General features: G+C 31.2%; 3 protein-coding genes across 3 annotated transcripts; 1 reads left to right on the top strand and 2 right to left on the bottom strand.

Moving 5' to 3' along the window:
- Positions 1 to 628: 628 nt before the first annotated feature.
- On the bottom strand, positions 629 to 1628 carry LOC125418727 (glycine-rich protein 23). Its single transcript, XM_048463022.2, has one exon. It carries the CDS (start codon positions 1416 to 1418, stop codon positions 888 to 890), a length of 531 nt encoding a protein of 176 aa, XP_048318979.1. The 5' UTR covers positions 1419 to 1628; the 3' UTR covers positions 629 to 887.
- Positions 1629 to 4377: 2749 nt separating this feature from the next.
- On the top strand, positions 4378 to 5308 carry LOC107433099 (uncharacterized). The gene is made up of 2 exons (XM_016044354.4): positions 4378 to 4761; positions 4964 to 5308. The coding sequence occupies exons 1-2, from the start codon at positions 4517 to 4519 to the stop codon at positions 5163 to 5165; spliced, it is 447 nt and encodes a 148-aa protein (XP_015899840.2). The 5' UTR covers positions 4378 to 4516; the 3' UTR covers positions 5166 to 5308.
- Positions 5309 to 5390: 82 nt separating this feature from the next.
- On the bottom strand, positions 5391 to 12494 carry LOC107433094 (uncharacterized). Its single transcript, XM_016044346.4, has 14 exons — positions 12189 to 12494; positions 11869 to 11948; positions 11299 to 11499; positions 10499 to 10596; positions 9903 to 10096; positions 9585 to 9763; positions 8771 to 9115; positions 8634 to 8698; positions 8348 to 8396; positions 8101 to 8254; positions 7180 to 7264; positions 7019 to 7088; positions 6410 to 6550; positions 5391 to 5920 (listed from the first exon to the last, which is right to left on the bottom strand). The coding sequence occupies exons 1-14, from the start codon at positions 12286 to 12288 to the stop codon at positions 5591 to 5593; spliced, it is 2091 nt and encodes a 696-aa protein (XP_015899832.2). The 5' UTR covers positions 12289 to 12494; the 3' UTR covers positions 5391 to 5590.
- Between the last annotated feature and the right edge of the window lie 3479 nt (positions 12495 to 15973).

Below are 15973 nucleotides of genomic sequence, written 5' to 3'. Positions count from 1 at the left end.
TTTTTAGTTAGATCGATCGTGCCAATGCGCTGGTGCGCTGGTGCACTGAGTGTTCTTCATTAATGCTGAAACTGACCTCAATTGTTCGATTAATAAAAAGCTAGAAAGACAAGTTTTTACCAACTCATTTTACAAAAGCTGCTTTTACACTAGAGTTATTGATTTAAGGATCTGGTGCTTCTGTGGTGAAATTAAACATTTTTTTATTTTTATATTTTTGGATTAGTATATTGCGTACTTTTCAAAACTTTAATGAAATAAATTCATACTAGCTACCTCAAATAATTAATATCTTTTGTCTACATTATATCAACATTGTCTTTTTCAGTGATATAATTAATTAGTACAAATTCATTTACTTTCTCCTATACCTATTTAGCAAACTAAATCTCTCTACAAATTTCAGCTCTTTTAAATTATTGTATATGATTGAAAAAAGTAGTCCTCTTTTAAATTTACTAAAGAAGAACTCAGTTTAATACTCTTATATACGAAGGGAGGTAATAACATTAATGTCATGTATATTCATTGATATTATGTATGAAAGAGAAATGGGGTTAACGTTTTTAAGAAGAAACATTCTAGTTGTCCTTGAGAATACAGAGAAAGAGTTAAAATGCACAGAGAATTGTTTTGCTTAAAGAGTTTATTTCAATTCATTGACATTTTGACAACATTTGGGATACAGGGATCAATTACTTTTGACAACTAAAATTCATGAAACCATCAAAAGCAAACACATTACAATATTACAAAGGCAAAATGATTAATTTAAAAGAGTAGTGAACAGTTTTTGAACAATCAAGTTGGAATTAAATACTAAAATTTAATTTTTGCATTCACCAGCACCAGCACCAGCACCACCAGCAGCTTATAAAACATTCTCTTCAAGGCAATCCACCACCTAACCCACCACCTGCGCCAGCTCCTCCACCGAAGCCACCGCCTGCTCCACCACCAAATCCGCCACCACCGCCACCTCCGAACCCTCCACCACCACCTCCACCAGCCCCTCCTCCAACCCCACCTCCAGCTCCCCCTCCATAGCCTGCTCCACCGCCTGCTCCACCACCTACTCCTCCTCCACCTCCACCTCCAAAACCACCGCCGCCACCACCACCGAGTCCGCCTCCGCCTCCTGCTCCTGCACCTCCTCCAAATCCAGCTCCACCTCCGGCACCAGCACCCCCACCTAAGCCTCCTCCCCCTCCTAAACCCCCACCTCCTCCTAACCCTCCACCTCCTCCTAAACCACCACCACCTCCACCTCCTAGTCCACCACCCCCACCAAACCGAGGATGGTGGACAAAGTTTTTCTGATTCTCAAACTTTTCATTGCCAAGCTTCCTTGCACCACTAGTACTAGTGCAAATGAAAGCACCGACAAGCAGAAGAAGAAGAGCCCTAGAATGAGCCATCTTTGCTATAGTACACTATGTTTGATATATAGTAAAGATGACTGTTACTTGGTGAAGAAAGTGAGAATCCAAAGAAGGATTATATAGAAGATTTAAAAGCATAAGATTGAAGAAACGTAATAAATTCTGTTCATCTTCTCATCTATAAACCGTGTTGGGACAGTTAATGCAATCCCAACTGTGTCTTTGAAAAAAAGAAGTCCTTTGTATGTAGGTCAATAATAATATATATACAACATGGATGTCCCACTCCTGATTAATTTTAGTGGATATGTTTACAGTCTCACGTTGCTATTATTAGGGAAGAGGAGACTTGTTTTACCCCAAAAAAAAAAAAAAGGGGGGGGAAGTGGAGACTTGTTGTATATATCCAGCTCTTCATGTTAGACTTTTCTGCATGGTTTTTATTTTTTATTTTTTTCATGGGTATCCATGCATGCTTTTTTTGAGGTTTCAATTACATATTTTGATTAATTTTCATGCATCTCTCTCTTTCTTCTTGGGTTCGATGTCGATCAGTAGTTATCAGTACCTACCATTTGGTGAAAATAATTGTACAAATACAATAATATGAGTGGTCATAATCTAACATAGCCTTGGAAGATTTACATATATACATATACATATACATACATACATATATATATATATATATATGTTGCAGGGACTAGGAAGGTTAATTATTTCAGTCTGCCCATCGACTTTATATATGCTTATGTACCTATATGGGAAAAGCAAAATGCCACTAGCTAGCTATTCAGTAATGGAGGTTATGGAGGTAATTATCACCAACCATCAAGCCCCCAAACTATTCATTGAACTGCATGTAATGTGTATCAAAATTAAAGGAACCAGAAGGGGTAATTAATCTAAAAGAAAGGATATTAAATTACTATATCGATAACAATGAAAGTCGTTGGTAGTTAAAAAGTAAAATGGGTAGGTTTAATCGGTGGCGGATCCAAAAAAAATTTTTCAGGAGAGGGCACTGTTACATTATTATACATTGATTATTTTCTAATATATGGTTTGAAGAAATAATTACATAGGTTAAAATGCAACAAATTTAATTATTTTAAAGTCTAACTAATTAGGATATTGACTAAAATAAATTTTTTTAGAAAATATATATATGACTTAAGTGCTAACATAACCCTTTTAAAACTAAATGTTTGAATATGATCCTCTAATGATCATTAAATAAATGTTTTATTCATAAATATTTTTACATAGCTATTCCAAGTTTTAACATTTATTTTAAATATATAAAATTTCTTAAAAATAAATTATAAAAATGAGAAAATAATAAAACAAAATTTCATTAAAATCGAGAGTTTATATAAATTTCCATTTAATTACAACAAAGCAAAGAGTAATTAAATAAATATTATAATGTTTAAAATTTTATTTCTAGTTTTAATTATAAATTTATTTTTATATTAACTAGAAATTAAATAAGTATGATATAGAAATTTCTGACAAGTATTATAAAGTGTAAACTCTAAAAGTATGATAAAATTTTAGGCAATTGATATAGGAAAAATAAAAAGTGAATAAATAAGAAAAATAAAGAGAAAGATGCAAAAATTAAAAATGATAATAATGTAGGTAAATGATAAAAAAGAAATAAAGATTAAGGGGCGAAGGAGGGCATATGCCACTCTTGAGCTCCATTTGGGTTTCGCTGCCGAATTAAATAGGTATACTCTTTACACCTAAAACCATAAAATTGTGAATTTAAATTTTTTTAAGATTAGATATCATTATAATAATAAAACAAATAAATAGTAGTCAACAAAAATGTAAAGTGGTATGTTAATAAAACTTAAAACTTAGAAATAGTGTTGTGGTCGGGGAGAGCAATAAATTCTTTGTTTTCAAGGAAATGACAACCAAGACAAAAATAAAATAATTGAATTCGGACTTGAAATTGTATAATGTTGAATTGGTACAAAGACAAAAGTAAATAAACAATATTCTTTTCTTTTTTTAAAGATAAAAGTCTTGCTCAAGTAAGATATAATATTAGAACTATTGTTGACTTCTATTTTGAGTTAAACATAATATGAAAATATTAGTTTTGAGATTGAGAATTAAGGGCACACTAAATATATTTATATAAATAGAAATTTATAATATAATTGATATAACTAATATTTGAATGGAAACAACAAATTTTTATCCTTTTAGTAATAAGGCCCTTACTAAAAATTGCCTAAGAGAGATAGGATATTCAGAAATTAAATATATTTGCATATTGCATACATATAGTTCCTCCTTAAAGTACAATCCAGTGGCAAGCATAAACTATGCAATAAATGAATGAAATGGACTCCTATATTATATGTAGCAGCAGTCTCTTACATAATCTTTCACCTGCTTCAAACAACTGGCAGATTTAATGAGCTTTTACTTTCCCCTATAAAAAAATAATAACAATAATAACAAATTGCTGCTATTTCTTCTTCTTTAATATTTTCCTCCTTTCTTTCTTATTTTTATATATATTTTTTATTTTTTCACTTTTTTGGTTGGGAAAAATGGGTTGTCAGCTAGCCTAAAAGCATAGAGTTCATAAAAAATTTGCCTTTTCCATTATGTCAAATTTGCTCTTTTTTTTATTTTTTTTCGTCTTTTGGGTAAATCATAAATGATAAATGAGAAAAAAAAAATCCTTTTTCCATCTCCAGTTCCCACCCGCCACACAATATTATCCTTTTTATCTTCATTGAGAAAAAAAAAATTACTTTAAAAAAATTGGTGAAAATATATTTATATATAATGGGTATTGGGCTGCATTCGTTACTTTGAAGTGGAACCAGGTCCCAAAACATCTGGGCTATGTAGAAACTTTAAAAATCACAAACCCAAATCCACTTTCTAAAATCTTCATTTTGTAGATGGGACCCCCAATTTTTCCTCGCAAGGGCTTGAAGAATTAAAAACCGAAAACAAAAATTGATATGCAATCCGTTGGTAGCCAAACATTATCCAAAAGCCTAAGGAAGTCATAAACTTGCAGAGTGAAAGTAGAAATTTCATGGTAGAGAACTTAGAATGAGTGAATAGAATAATCCGACAAGTAAATTAAATTGGCAATGAAATCCATCCAAGCACTTCATGCTCCACTATTACTTTCATTGCATGCAAAGCTGAAACACAAACAGCAACTGATAACACCTGAAGTCGTACCATGGCTTTCCAACGATGGACCTACTGAGCTTACTCTACGGAGGCAACGGTTTCGCTATTCACCACCCACCAAAGCCATGCACAATCCCATTCTTCTTGATCTCACTTCCCCTTCCAGGTCCACCGACATGTCGGCCTTCCTTCAGATCAGGTTAGTACTGATGGCATACATAAGACTTTCATTAAACGACAATTTGCTAGACAAAATTTTGTTTCCCTTTTACTATTCTATGGTTTCGTTTTGCTTCAAATCAAATGTGAAAAAGTTGGACTACTTTTAATTGCTTCTAAGTCCTAGAAATAGGAATTCATGTTAATGCTTTTATAACTAAAACTGGTATTTCATATCACAGTGCACTGCTTTTATTCTTCTACTGGATATCGAATTTTGTTGTGCCGGATATCATCTCCAAATATTATAAATTCGATGAGGTGGGTGAAAATGGGAATGCCAGAGATGAGAGGCCTGTAGAAGATGAGGAAACAGAACCCACATCGGGCAGTAAAACAAGATCCAGCAGGAAGAAAAGAAGCTTCAATGGCACCAAAACATAAATATAACTTCAAACTGCTCGGCAAGCTCTCCCACTTGTTGTCTTTATTATTCCATTTTCGTACCAGGTATTTGTCAGAAATCAACCATTTTTCTCTTAAAATTAATGTCAAAAACACAGATGAGCTTATATATTTATAACTTATATGATAAACAATGATATTGGTTTAGAATTGGGCTAATGTATGGCATCCCAATTTCACACAACCGAGTGAACAAGTATAAGATTGCCCATGGAGGAGAGGGAAAATGCTGTTTAATTCCTTCTTTGTAATCAAACAAAACGTTCCCTCAAATGTAGCAAATGAGAACCGCATTGGTTTTTGCCCTTTTTTTTTTTTTTTTTTTTTTTCCTTTCCAATATAATTTACAATTTCCATAAAAAAAAATAAATGGTGCTTCTTAACCTAAAACAAAAGGGGTATATCTAAACCACTGTCCAATCATTGTCATCTGGAGGAGGGGAAGATTTTCTAGCAGGGGTTATACTTTCGGGCTTGGGAGGCTTTTTTGAAAATAAGGATGACTTGCCATCAAAGAAACTCGAAAAGGGTTGGCTACTGGGTTTCTCTTCCGCATTCTTTTGTTCTTTTGCAGCTGGTTTTCTTGAGTTCCTATCTTTGCCACCAAAGTTGAGGTTGAGCCGCTTAAACCGGCGTTTTATTTCACCTGCAGCAGTTGTGGTATCTTCTGGTTGCTTCATTGTCTTAAGGACCTCCTCTGAATTGTGTAACATCATCTCCACTGTTTCATATACCTATACCAACAATTTGATATTCAAATAAGCTGCACTGAGAGGAAATCCAATGCAATGCAAATATCAAACAAAGATCTAATTTCTGATACACCCAAAATGGACAGTGCATGCACTGAGAGATTGGTACAATTATACAGGACCAGAATAAGTAGTATTGGTGTAAAAATATATATCCCAAAATTTTGTATAATAAAATAAAATCAATTTGGCCTCCTCACAAGCAAAATTGATATTTAACAAGAGAGTACACTGAGTGTATACTTTCACATTCAAATATTGCTTATTGCAGATTGCCTACTCAGGGCAGGTATCCAAAGGCAGGTATGTGATGAACTCATTTTGTTTATTCTTTCTCATAAGCATTTATTTAGGTTCCCATAATTTTCACAGCCAGTTCATTGGTTTTAAATAGTGATCTGTCCAATCAAAAGCTATTGAAAGAATTAGTATTTTATGCCTATCAATCAGTTCCAGTCTTATGGAAAGTACCTGGCAAAGATCATCAACCTTCTCGATCAAGGTGCTGCTTTGACAAGTGGCAATCACAAAGTCTTTACATTCATAGAATAGCTTTGACACGTCACCTTTAGAGGATAGTATAGCCTCAGCCATCACAAATCCTAAGCCAAGCTGTATATTTCAAAACCAAAGACATAATTAGCACCAATAAGAGCAGTGAATATTGAATACTTCAGAACTTGCAATAAGTGACTTAACAATATTTGGTAATATACTCAAGAGCTTCAGCTATCAGAAAAACAAGGTGAAAGGGGAAAAAAAATTTCCTTGATTCTAATATTGACAACTAGCTACTAGCAAAAACAAAATGACGGAAGATCCATATGCAAAAGACCAGGAAAAGGTTCAACTAACACAACTCAAAATGAATTTTGATACCAGGAAGAAGGGGTTTAAAGAAAAGAGGGAATCGAATTTCATCATGGTCAATCTCACTCGCAAGAAATTGATTGACAAGTAAATAAGACAATAATTCATTAGACACCATTTCAACCAATAAAAAACACATTAGATAATATATGACACGCAATTTACATTATATAAAGCAATCATGATAAACAAGAAAGACAGTGAACTTACTAAAGATACAAACAATTGCAAAAAAAGCTCGGAAGCTGGTATTTCCTCTAACTTATCCATGATACCTTCCCTGCAAGATTGATGCAGAATGCAATTGTTATATTAAAAAAATTGGAAGGAAAAAAAAAAAAAAAAGTGAATAGTTATCTTTCCAAGCTTACACTGCCAAATCCTCATCGAAGAGAGGTGCTTGTTTAACAGCTGGAACCGGTTTGGATGTCTCCCAAAGCTCACGCCACAAATTACCTATCATTAGAGCATAAACATGGTTCAGGGAAATTTCATAATAATACTCCAATCTGACAGCATGTTGATCTATAGTACCATGTAATACCATGGTATACCCAAAAAGATAAAATAATAATAATAATAATAACCAAAAAAAAAAAAAAAAATACAATAAAATTAAATAAGAAATCTGGCAACAACGTGGGCTCATTAGCCAAGCATGTATACAGGTAATATCAGCAATAGCAGTTTCTTCATTGAAATACCTGTTAATTGTTACATGGTTTCAGAGAAGGGTATCAGCATTTTAAAAAGTTCAACTCTTGCAAGATTAAGAGAAGAAAAACTAAACTCCATATCAAAGAAGTCATTAAACATATTACGTGTAAGATTAAAATTTGTATCTCAAACTAGGCTGATACAAAATTTTATATGCATAATAGAGACGACTTTATAATCAGACACCCTATTTATGTAAATTCTTTATGAGTCTATTAATATTTACATTTGGAAATATATATAATGCATACACAATTACATCAATACATTGTTACATATATGAATACTTTACTGCTCTTTACTACAATGAACCCAAGTTTTTTGCATAACATATATTAAAAGATAGGAGGAGGACCAAGTTATTATTTTTATTATGATATACCACTCTTCTATCAAGATTTAGCATAACAAGGTTCATTAAGATGGCAGGCTTTGTGCTCATGACTTTTATTTTAACTTAAGCGCATATCAAATTTCTGAACTTTGAAGCCATCCTTTCATAAGTGCTAAACTTGCCTATAAAGTTGTGATGCAAAAAATTTAATTTAGAAATTGCAAAAATTAAAAGTGTCAACCTTCTTTCTGCATACGACTACTTAGATGGCCTCTTGCAGACAATAGGTCACCATCATAAGTGGCTTTAGCTTCATCAGTTGCCTCAGCTTCCGTCCAATCAGGAGGAGAGTGCCATCGTACAAAATCTTCAAGGATACAACCAGGATTTGCAGCCTAATAGTATTAGGGGTTAGTTAATTAGAAAGGCTGTCTCATGGTCCAGCAAATTTGTGTGATTAGCCAAACTTTCTTTACAAGAAACTTAACCTTAAAAGCTTGCATGTCAGAAAGGAGTTGAGAACACCCAGCACCAACACTGACCATACGAGAAAAGGCAATTTGTCAAAAAATGTCTAAACTAATATGAATTTATATGTTGACAAATACATATATTTGCTGTATGCATGAAGATAGATAATTCATATTAGCAAAACCAGGATAAGAAAGATTTTTAAAACACTAACATTAGAAAGACATGATTGTCTATGCTAAGTATATTTGTATAAAACTTTTACAAATAACTAAATAAGTTGGAACTTTCTAAGATACAAACCTCCCAGTTCGAAGAACAAACTCCTCATTTTCTTTGATAAGATCTTCAGTAAGCAAAGGTCCTTCCTACACATAATGGGGCATAAGATCTCACTTATAAAGTTTAAGTACGCTGTTAATATAAAGTATTAGTCAAACCTGGGTTATAGGGAAGTACACAGGCTCTCCAGTTTCCAACATTGTTAGGTCACCAGATGGTCGATTGGCACCTAGTCTGAGAACAAGTTCCCCATTGCTCGTTCTAGCATACAATAAAGGACTTGTGGGAACTGTATCTTTGGAAGCTGTTAATTCTTCATTATTTGAACTGCCTTCATTAATCATAAACTCTACTGACTGAGTGGCAATATCTCGGCGCATTTTCCGGGAAAGACAACAGTTGATAACTTGCAGCTGCTGATACAGAAGACAGGAATTTAGATCTGGAACCTCATCCTTAGGGATGCTAGGTACATACTGTTCCTCAGACCAAAGTCTTCTTAACTGCATGCATAAAACAATTCAAACATACTCTGTCAAAACTAAAGATTAATGGTAAATTGATAATTGATACACCTATTCCAATGCATCAAAGTAAAAAAAACATAAAAATGATAACATTCGAAATGCAAGAAAAAGTGACCAATAAATTACTTGGCTGGAGAAAATTTGCACTAAATAGATCCAGAAACTAATATTCAAAATAATCCATTTTGTTCTTTCATATTTCCCCACTTCATATTTTCTAAAACAAAATGTTTGGTTTAAAATGATGAACCGCAATTCATAACCATAAAATTCCCTGGACCTCCACATCCCTCATCATCCACACGGAAATATGTATGCGTATACATTATATGGAAAAAGCAAATTTGCATACAAACCAGCAAAACTATAAAATAATGTGTATCTCCAATATAACAATTAAATTAATAAAGAGTCCAGGTAACTCATTTTTATACTGAATACTTACTTCAGCAACAATCTGGCACCAAAAAAGTGCCATTTTCCGCAGGGTTTTGAAGTTCCCAATAACTTCAGCTAGCTTAACAACAAGGGTTTCAGGAGGGGCACCATGAATTTCTCTTGGAAAAGAAGCCACCGTCATTGCTTCTGAGCCACAGCTGATCTTACGTCTGAGAAAATTTCCGTCTGCGAATATCTTGCAGATATTACAACAGAAGTGAAAGACCAGCACAGGATAATGTATATAGTTTTTAAAATAAAATATACAATATATATACATATCCAGTAGGTAAATACTGTTTCTGTCACCTAATAATGCATATACCTGCATCAAAGAGTGCACGAATCAAAGACAAGACCTTCTCATCTTTACTGAACTCAGATGCAAGCTTATCCTCCTTATCGCCAAGCACTAATGACTTCATAGCAAAGAGACTGAGACTGGCTCTCTCTCTAATAGGTGAAGAACCTCTTGGTGATGTCAAAAAATCTTTCATTGACTTGGACTTCTTTCCAGCCCTGGATGAAAATTCCAAAATTTACAGGGAAAGCAACAAAATTAAGAATATTATGTACAAATTGAAAGGCCAAATTCATGCATTGTACTATTTTTGTTATATGGAATGGCAAGATTAAATTCATGTCTTGGACTGTAACTATCGTCATGTCAGTTATTTGGAATTGCAAGATACTCGAATTCCTGGTAAAACTCACTGCTGAATTAAAAAATCCTAAACTATTAGATATCCACAAAGGGAAAAACTTATACGGCTAAAGATTGCAATTAACAAGTAAAACAGCCTACTTATACTACCAGACAGGAATCACAGTGGAGATGTCATATGTACTGGTACATTTAAAATTTATCAGAGAAACAAATATCTAAGGTTAGGAATTGCCAAAACGACAAAAATCACTTACTCGACAGCTATAGCCAACTGTTTTATAACAGCTAGTGGAGGCATGTCCCCAGTGCTTGCAGCAGCTAAACTTTCTACTGTGGGAATAGCCTCTGCAGCCTATGATTTTAAAAGCCCATTTATCATTGAAAACTTAGAGAGGAAAAATGAAAAATTACATTACAAAAGAAAAATATTGTCATTCAGATTGTAAAAGCATGACAACCATAAAGATCACACAGTTCTGGTTTATCTATGCAAAAAAAGCACATTAAACCAATTGTTGTTATCACAGTTCACGGTCAAAATACATCACCAATTTATCATCAGGACTTAGGAGTTGTAATAAACACCATATTCAGGAACTTCATGCAAGAAAGCTTACCAGATCAGTAGAGTAGCAAAAAAATTTTATTCGTGATTCTAGTCTGATGATTTTTTTTATTTTTTTTTTTAAATATTAAACTCGATTGCTTTAAGGTGCTAACTAAATTAAAATCTCAGCAAATTTTTTAGCATTGAAACCAATAATGAGCACATAATCATAACAACATGTATAAGCTTTTAGCTTGTACAAATTGCATGTGCTACTATGAAATCTATGATCACATGGTGTTAGTATTTTCAATGTCAAGGACCGAGTCAGATCTTTAATTCCTTTGCCTGCCTAAATCTCTTCTTTACAATATACTTATTTTGATCCATGAGATAATGTAACCCTGCAAAACTACTTGCACAGAATACACATGAAAACTAAATTTCAAGGTATTTTTTAAAAAAAAAAAAAAAAAAAAAAACACTTAACAAATAAAGAGCGTTTACCTTTGCTTCAAGATCATTTTTCATGTTCAGGAGGTAAAGATTTTCATCATAGAAGGGAACCGACATATTTGAATTTTCAGCTTTCTCAGTATCTTCAACTGATTTTCTCCCTAACCCAATGTTTCTTAATTTATCCTGCCAATCTTGCTTGGTCGTTATCTGTGGTGGTCTCCACCTCAAAGTCTTGGATTCACGGACACCCTATCCCATTAATGTTAAAAAAGGATGCAATACAAATTAACAAATGTGCAAACTTGTTAGGATCTTAAAAATGTCACAACCAGTCTACCGCACTATGATAGATAAAAGCTCAGCACAAGAGATCAAATCCATTTCCTTCTTTGTTTCACTTTTCTTTTTTCTATTTTCTTTTTTCACGGCAATCAAACAGAAAAGTTGGAAAGAAAACTAAAGCTTCGAAATCACAAATTTCGAATACAATATTAATCAGATGAACATACATTTCCAATTTTCCGAGAATCAAATCAATAACGATTCAATTCGAAACTTATAAATGTCTTTCCAAATCAAAAAAAGAAAAAAAGATTACAAAAATTCAAAAAATCTCACCTTTGACTCCTCTTCGTTCGCTGGAGATTCATCGTCAGCTCGTCTAATCAAATCCTTCGGCGATGTCTTATTATCAAAATCTTTACCGATTTCAACAACATATTAACATTTTTAATTAGAAATATAAAAAATAAATAAAAAAAATAAAAATTTAAACGGCTAAGAGAAACATCAACAAAAATAGAAGTGTTAAAAAAAGTCAAATGGAAGTCCGAATCAAGTAAAAAAATAGTAAACGAATAAACAATTTGAAATTGTAACGAATGAGAATGAAAAAAAAAAATAAATAAATATTGAAGAATCAAAAAAAAATTTCGCACCTCGATCGGGCTGCTTCAAGTCAGAGAAAACTCGCTCCGCTTTTGCAGCAGCGGAATGAAAGGCGGTCCTCGCTTTTGATACAAAGGAGGGCGCCTCCATTTATCCTACACCCCCCCTTGTGCGCAGGTTAAGCTCTGTTTATGTGTGCGTGTGCGTGTGCGTGCCACAACGATTGAGCTTTTTTCTCGTACAAGAAAATGAGGGCATGTATGTCGAAAAGAGATGTAGCGAGCTATAGCTGGGTGAGAGAGAGAGAGAGAGAGAGAGAGAGAGAGTATGCGGGACATACAGACGGACAAAAGCTTTGAATTATTGTATCTTATATTTTTACATATTATATAAATATATATATATATATTTTTTAAAAACGTGTTTTGTTTTTCAAATCTATGGATCTACTTTTTTTTGAAAAGTTACTGTTTATCCTTGTTGGATAAAATCTTCTTTCATTTTTTCACATGTGGTCAGGTTACTATTTTTACTTTTTTTTTTTTTCTAAAAGACTATAGGTAAATAGATAAGCATTGATTTTTAAATTATAAATTAATATATTTTATTGTTTTAAAATATATTTTGCAAGGGAATCGGCTAGTTTCTATCTACCTACCGAATAATTTTTCTTTTTTGTTTGCATTTATAATTATATAATCATTGAGGTAATTAAAATTTATTTGGTTGATTAAAATCATGTTAAAAATTAAAACTTCTAAAAACAATAAAATGACCTTAAAATCATGTTAAAATTTTTATCCATTTTTTTTTTCATAATTAAATAATTACTTTTTGGATTTGTTGAAAAAAATATGTGTAGATTTGAAGTGTTGTGCAAATCACCAATAATGTACTCTTTATTTTTAGTAAAATCTGCCAGTGAGTTGCTGAGTAGTTATTTGCTTTATTTACAATTAATTTTAATTTAAGTTGTTATAGTCATAGTTTTAAAATTCAAATGATTTTGTAGTGACTTAATTCAGATTACATTTAATGGTGACTTCAAATATTTATTACAAAAAATTTTCTTGTAGACGAAGATCAATTAATGAATTCCATCACTTTATCAAATTTAAATTTTGAATGCTATTTTGGCAAATATTAGACTTTGACAAATTAGTCTCGGCTAGGAGAAATATATATTTGGTGTGTTTACCAAGCATATTTGTCCAATATCAATAAGGACTTCTACTTTTTTGGCAATTCCAGCGTATTAATTGGTCAGAGGTGCTTGCTTCTTAATTACCAAGACTAATTTGCCAACTCATAGACTCTTTCCAGAAAACATAAATAAATAAATAATATTCTTTTATTAGAAAAAAAAAATATATATATAGACTCGTTAAAAGATATAATAAGCTTTAAAGTTAATTCATACTTTTTCATAATTATTTTAGAGAAAGTAACAAGTATGTGAAAAGGACTATAACAAAATTATAGATAACAAATATGTATAACATAAAAGTGGCAGAATATAATTCATATAATTATAAAATTTTTATTGAAAATAATAGCAGGAGATTTTTTTTTTTTCCCCTTTCGTTTTCATAGAAAAAGCAAAACCCCAATTTAGAAAACATATACGTAAGTATTTAACATTTGTTCCATTTAATCTAAAAATGGAAATTCAAATTTTAAAATTAATATTTAAAAAAAATATATATGTTGAAACCAATTGCTGTTGTAAAAGGCCAGTTTATTGGTAAAGATTTGAGCATTAGAAAAACACATTTAATGTTTAGTAGCCATCTCAAATATTTGTTTTAATATTAATCCTTCTATTTTCATTTCATTTGCGTAAAGCGAAGACAAAAAGTATATATATTTTATTTTTGATAACATAGAAGGTTACGTTACATTATTTATGATACATAATAATCCTAAGTTGTGAGTTTTATCTTATCCACTTATTTATAATGTGACTTCTCCATGCCTCATTACAAAAATAGAGGGAAAAAAAAAAAAAAAAACCAACCAGAAGGTGATTTCTCAATGTAAGAAGGTGATTTCTCAATGTAATATAGAAGCATATCAACTTGCATTTCCTTCCATATAATAATAATAATAATAATAATAACAACTTGTTACTTTTTTTTCTTTAATAATTCTATCATGATTTAAGCAACATAATTAAAACTAATATATATATATATATATATGTGTGTGTGTGTGTGTGTGTGTGTGTGTGTGTAAAAGCAACATAATTAAAATTTGAACAATATACATACAATATATGGAACAGTGGCGGAGCCACGTTCAAGCGTTTGGGGCCATGGCAGCGTAAGCGCAGAGGGGTTGTTTTGAAAAAGACTAAGAGAAAATATCTTTAATAATATAATTGTCCCTCAACTAAGAGTTTATCTTATCTATGTACGTTATAATTTTTTTGTAAGTGTTTCTAAATTATAATCAATTATCTAATTAGTAAATATCAAATAATTATGTATTAAGTGACAAGTATTCATGTTTTTAAATTAGCACTAAATATTTATTTTAGATTGTATTTACTAAATTTTTTTTCATTTCACTTTAACATTTTTTGATATTTTAGTTATTTATTATTTACATGTATTTTTTAATTTGTTCTTATTAGTTGAGTTTTTATTTTGATTCTCTTTTTTGTGTTTTAATATTTGATTTTTGTAGGTATCTTCCATTTGGCTAAAATAAATTTATCCTTTTATATTGTTAGTTCTATTTTTATAATTCATCCAAAACTAAAATCCATAGACATCTAAAAAGAAGAAAATACTATCTAAATTTTCTTTTCAAGAATTATAGAAAATTATTATGCAAATCCAGTTAAAAATTCTTGTAAGTTGTTCGTATTTCAACTATTAGTAATAATTTCGGTTAATAATTTTTATTTTTCAAAGTATAAGACATTATCCATACTTAATAAGTTGATCCTGTTTACACATGGCCTCTCTTAAAACACATTTCTCGTTCCGCCCTGACTTGGTAGCGGTCGAAGCAAGTGGCAGTCCTATCGCTATATGTAAAAAGCGCAAGCGGACCATATGCACTATGCAAATGAAACCACATTTTGCATAAACAAAATAACGTTCATATAACTTTTAATTAATGAAATTTATAAGAGATTGTGGACACAAAAATAAAATTGACAATACGGGCATATATATATATATATAAAAGAAAATCTATATTATGTAATTTATAAGCCATTGATAGTCCATCCAACTTACTAAATAATGATAATAATTAATAACGTTATTAAAAATGTTAATTATTCAATTACCCAATTGCCAATAAACTTAGTAACATATTTAAAATGTCATGGTAGCTAATCAATTTCAATGCTTGGATTTCAATCGACCAAATCATTATTCTAATTAAAAAAGAAAATAATTTGATCACACTAAAATTTTGTTAAAAGAAAAATACTTATGAGTAAAAAAAAAAAAAAAAAAGAGTCAGAATTTTTAAAACATGTTTATTAATTTATACAAACTTAAACAATAACGTTTTTTACAACTTATTTTGTTCTTACTAACTTCAATGAGTCCCCTATAAAAAGAAAATACATGAAATTAAAGATTAAAGATTAAACTTTTCTTCAACTAAAAAGACAGTAGAACTACAAAATCAAAAATATTTTAATTGGAATTCTGTAACTATTAAATGTTTGTAACTTAGTATTTATTTTCTTATGTTGGAGTTTCCTACATATATTCTTTTGAACACTAGTTCTTACGTATTAATATAACATATAAAATTGATCTTATTTGATAATAATAATTTTCTATTTATTTTTCCTATAATATATAATTAG

This window comes from Ziziphus jujuba, chromosome 1 (assembly GCF_031755915.1).
Source record: "Ziziphus jujuba cultivar Dongzao chromosome 1, ASM3175591v1".
NCBI classification, from domain to species: domain Eukaryota; kingdom Viridiplantae; phylum Streptophyta; class Magnoliopsida; order Rosales; family Rhamnaceae; genus Ziziphus; species Ziziphus jujuba.
This window is presented reverse-complemented; position numbering and strand designations above follow the sequence as displayed.

Bases quoted from the DNA above. Each gene is read 5' to 3' on its own strand.
- LOC107433094 (XM_016044346.4), bottom strand. From the start codon at position 12,288: ATGGAGGCGCCCTCCTTTGTATCAAAAGCGAGGACCGCCTTTCATTCC. The intron at 11,500-11,868 runs GTGAGATTTTTT...TTAATGGGATAG, and splicing joins CGAACGAAGAGGAGTCAAAG to GGTGTCCGTGAATCCAAGAC. The intron at 6,551-7,018 runs GTAAGTTCACTG...TGAAATATACAG, and splicing joins TGCAATTGTTTGTATCTTTA to CTTGGCTTAGGATTTGTGAT.
- LOC107433099 (XM_016044354.4), top strand. From the start codon at position 4,517: ATGAAATCCATCCAAGCACTTCATGCTCCACTATTACTTTCATTGCAT. The intron at 4,762-4,963 runs GTTAGTACTGAT...TTCATATCACAG, and splicing joins TCGGCCTTCCTTCAGATCAG to TGCACTGCTTTTATTCTTCT.
- LOC125418727 (XM_048463022.2), bottom strand. From the start codon at position 1,418: ATGGCTCATTCTAGGGCTCTTCTTCTTCTGCTTGTCGGTGCTTTCATT.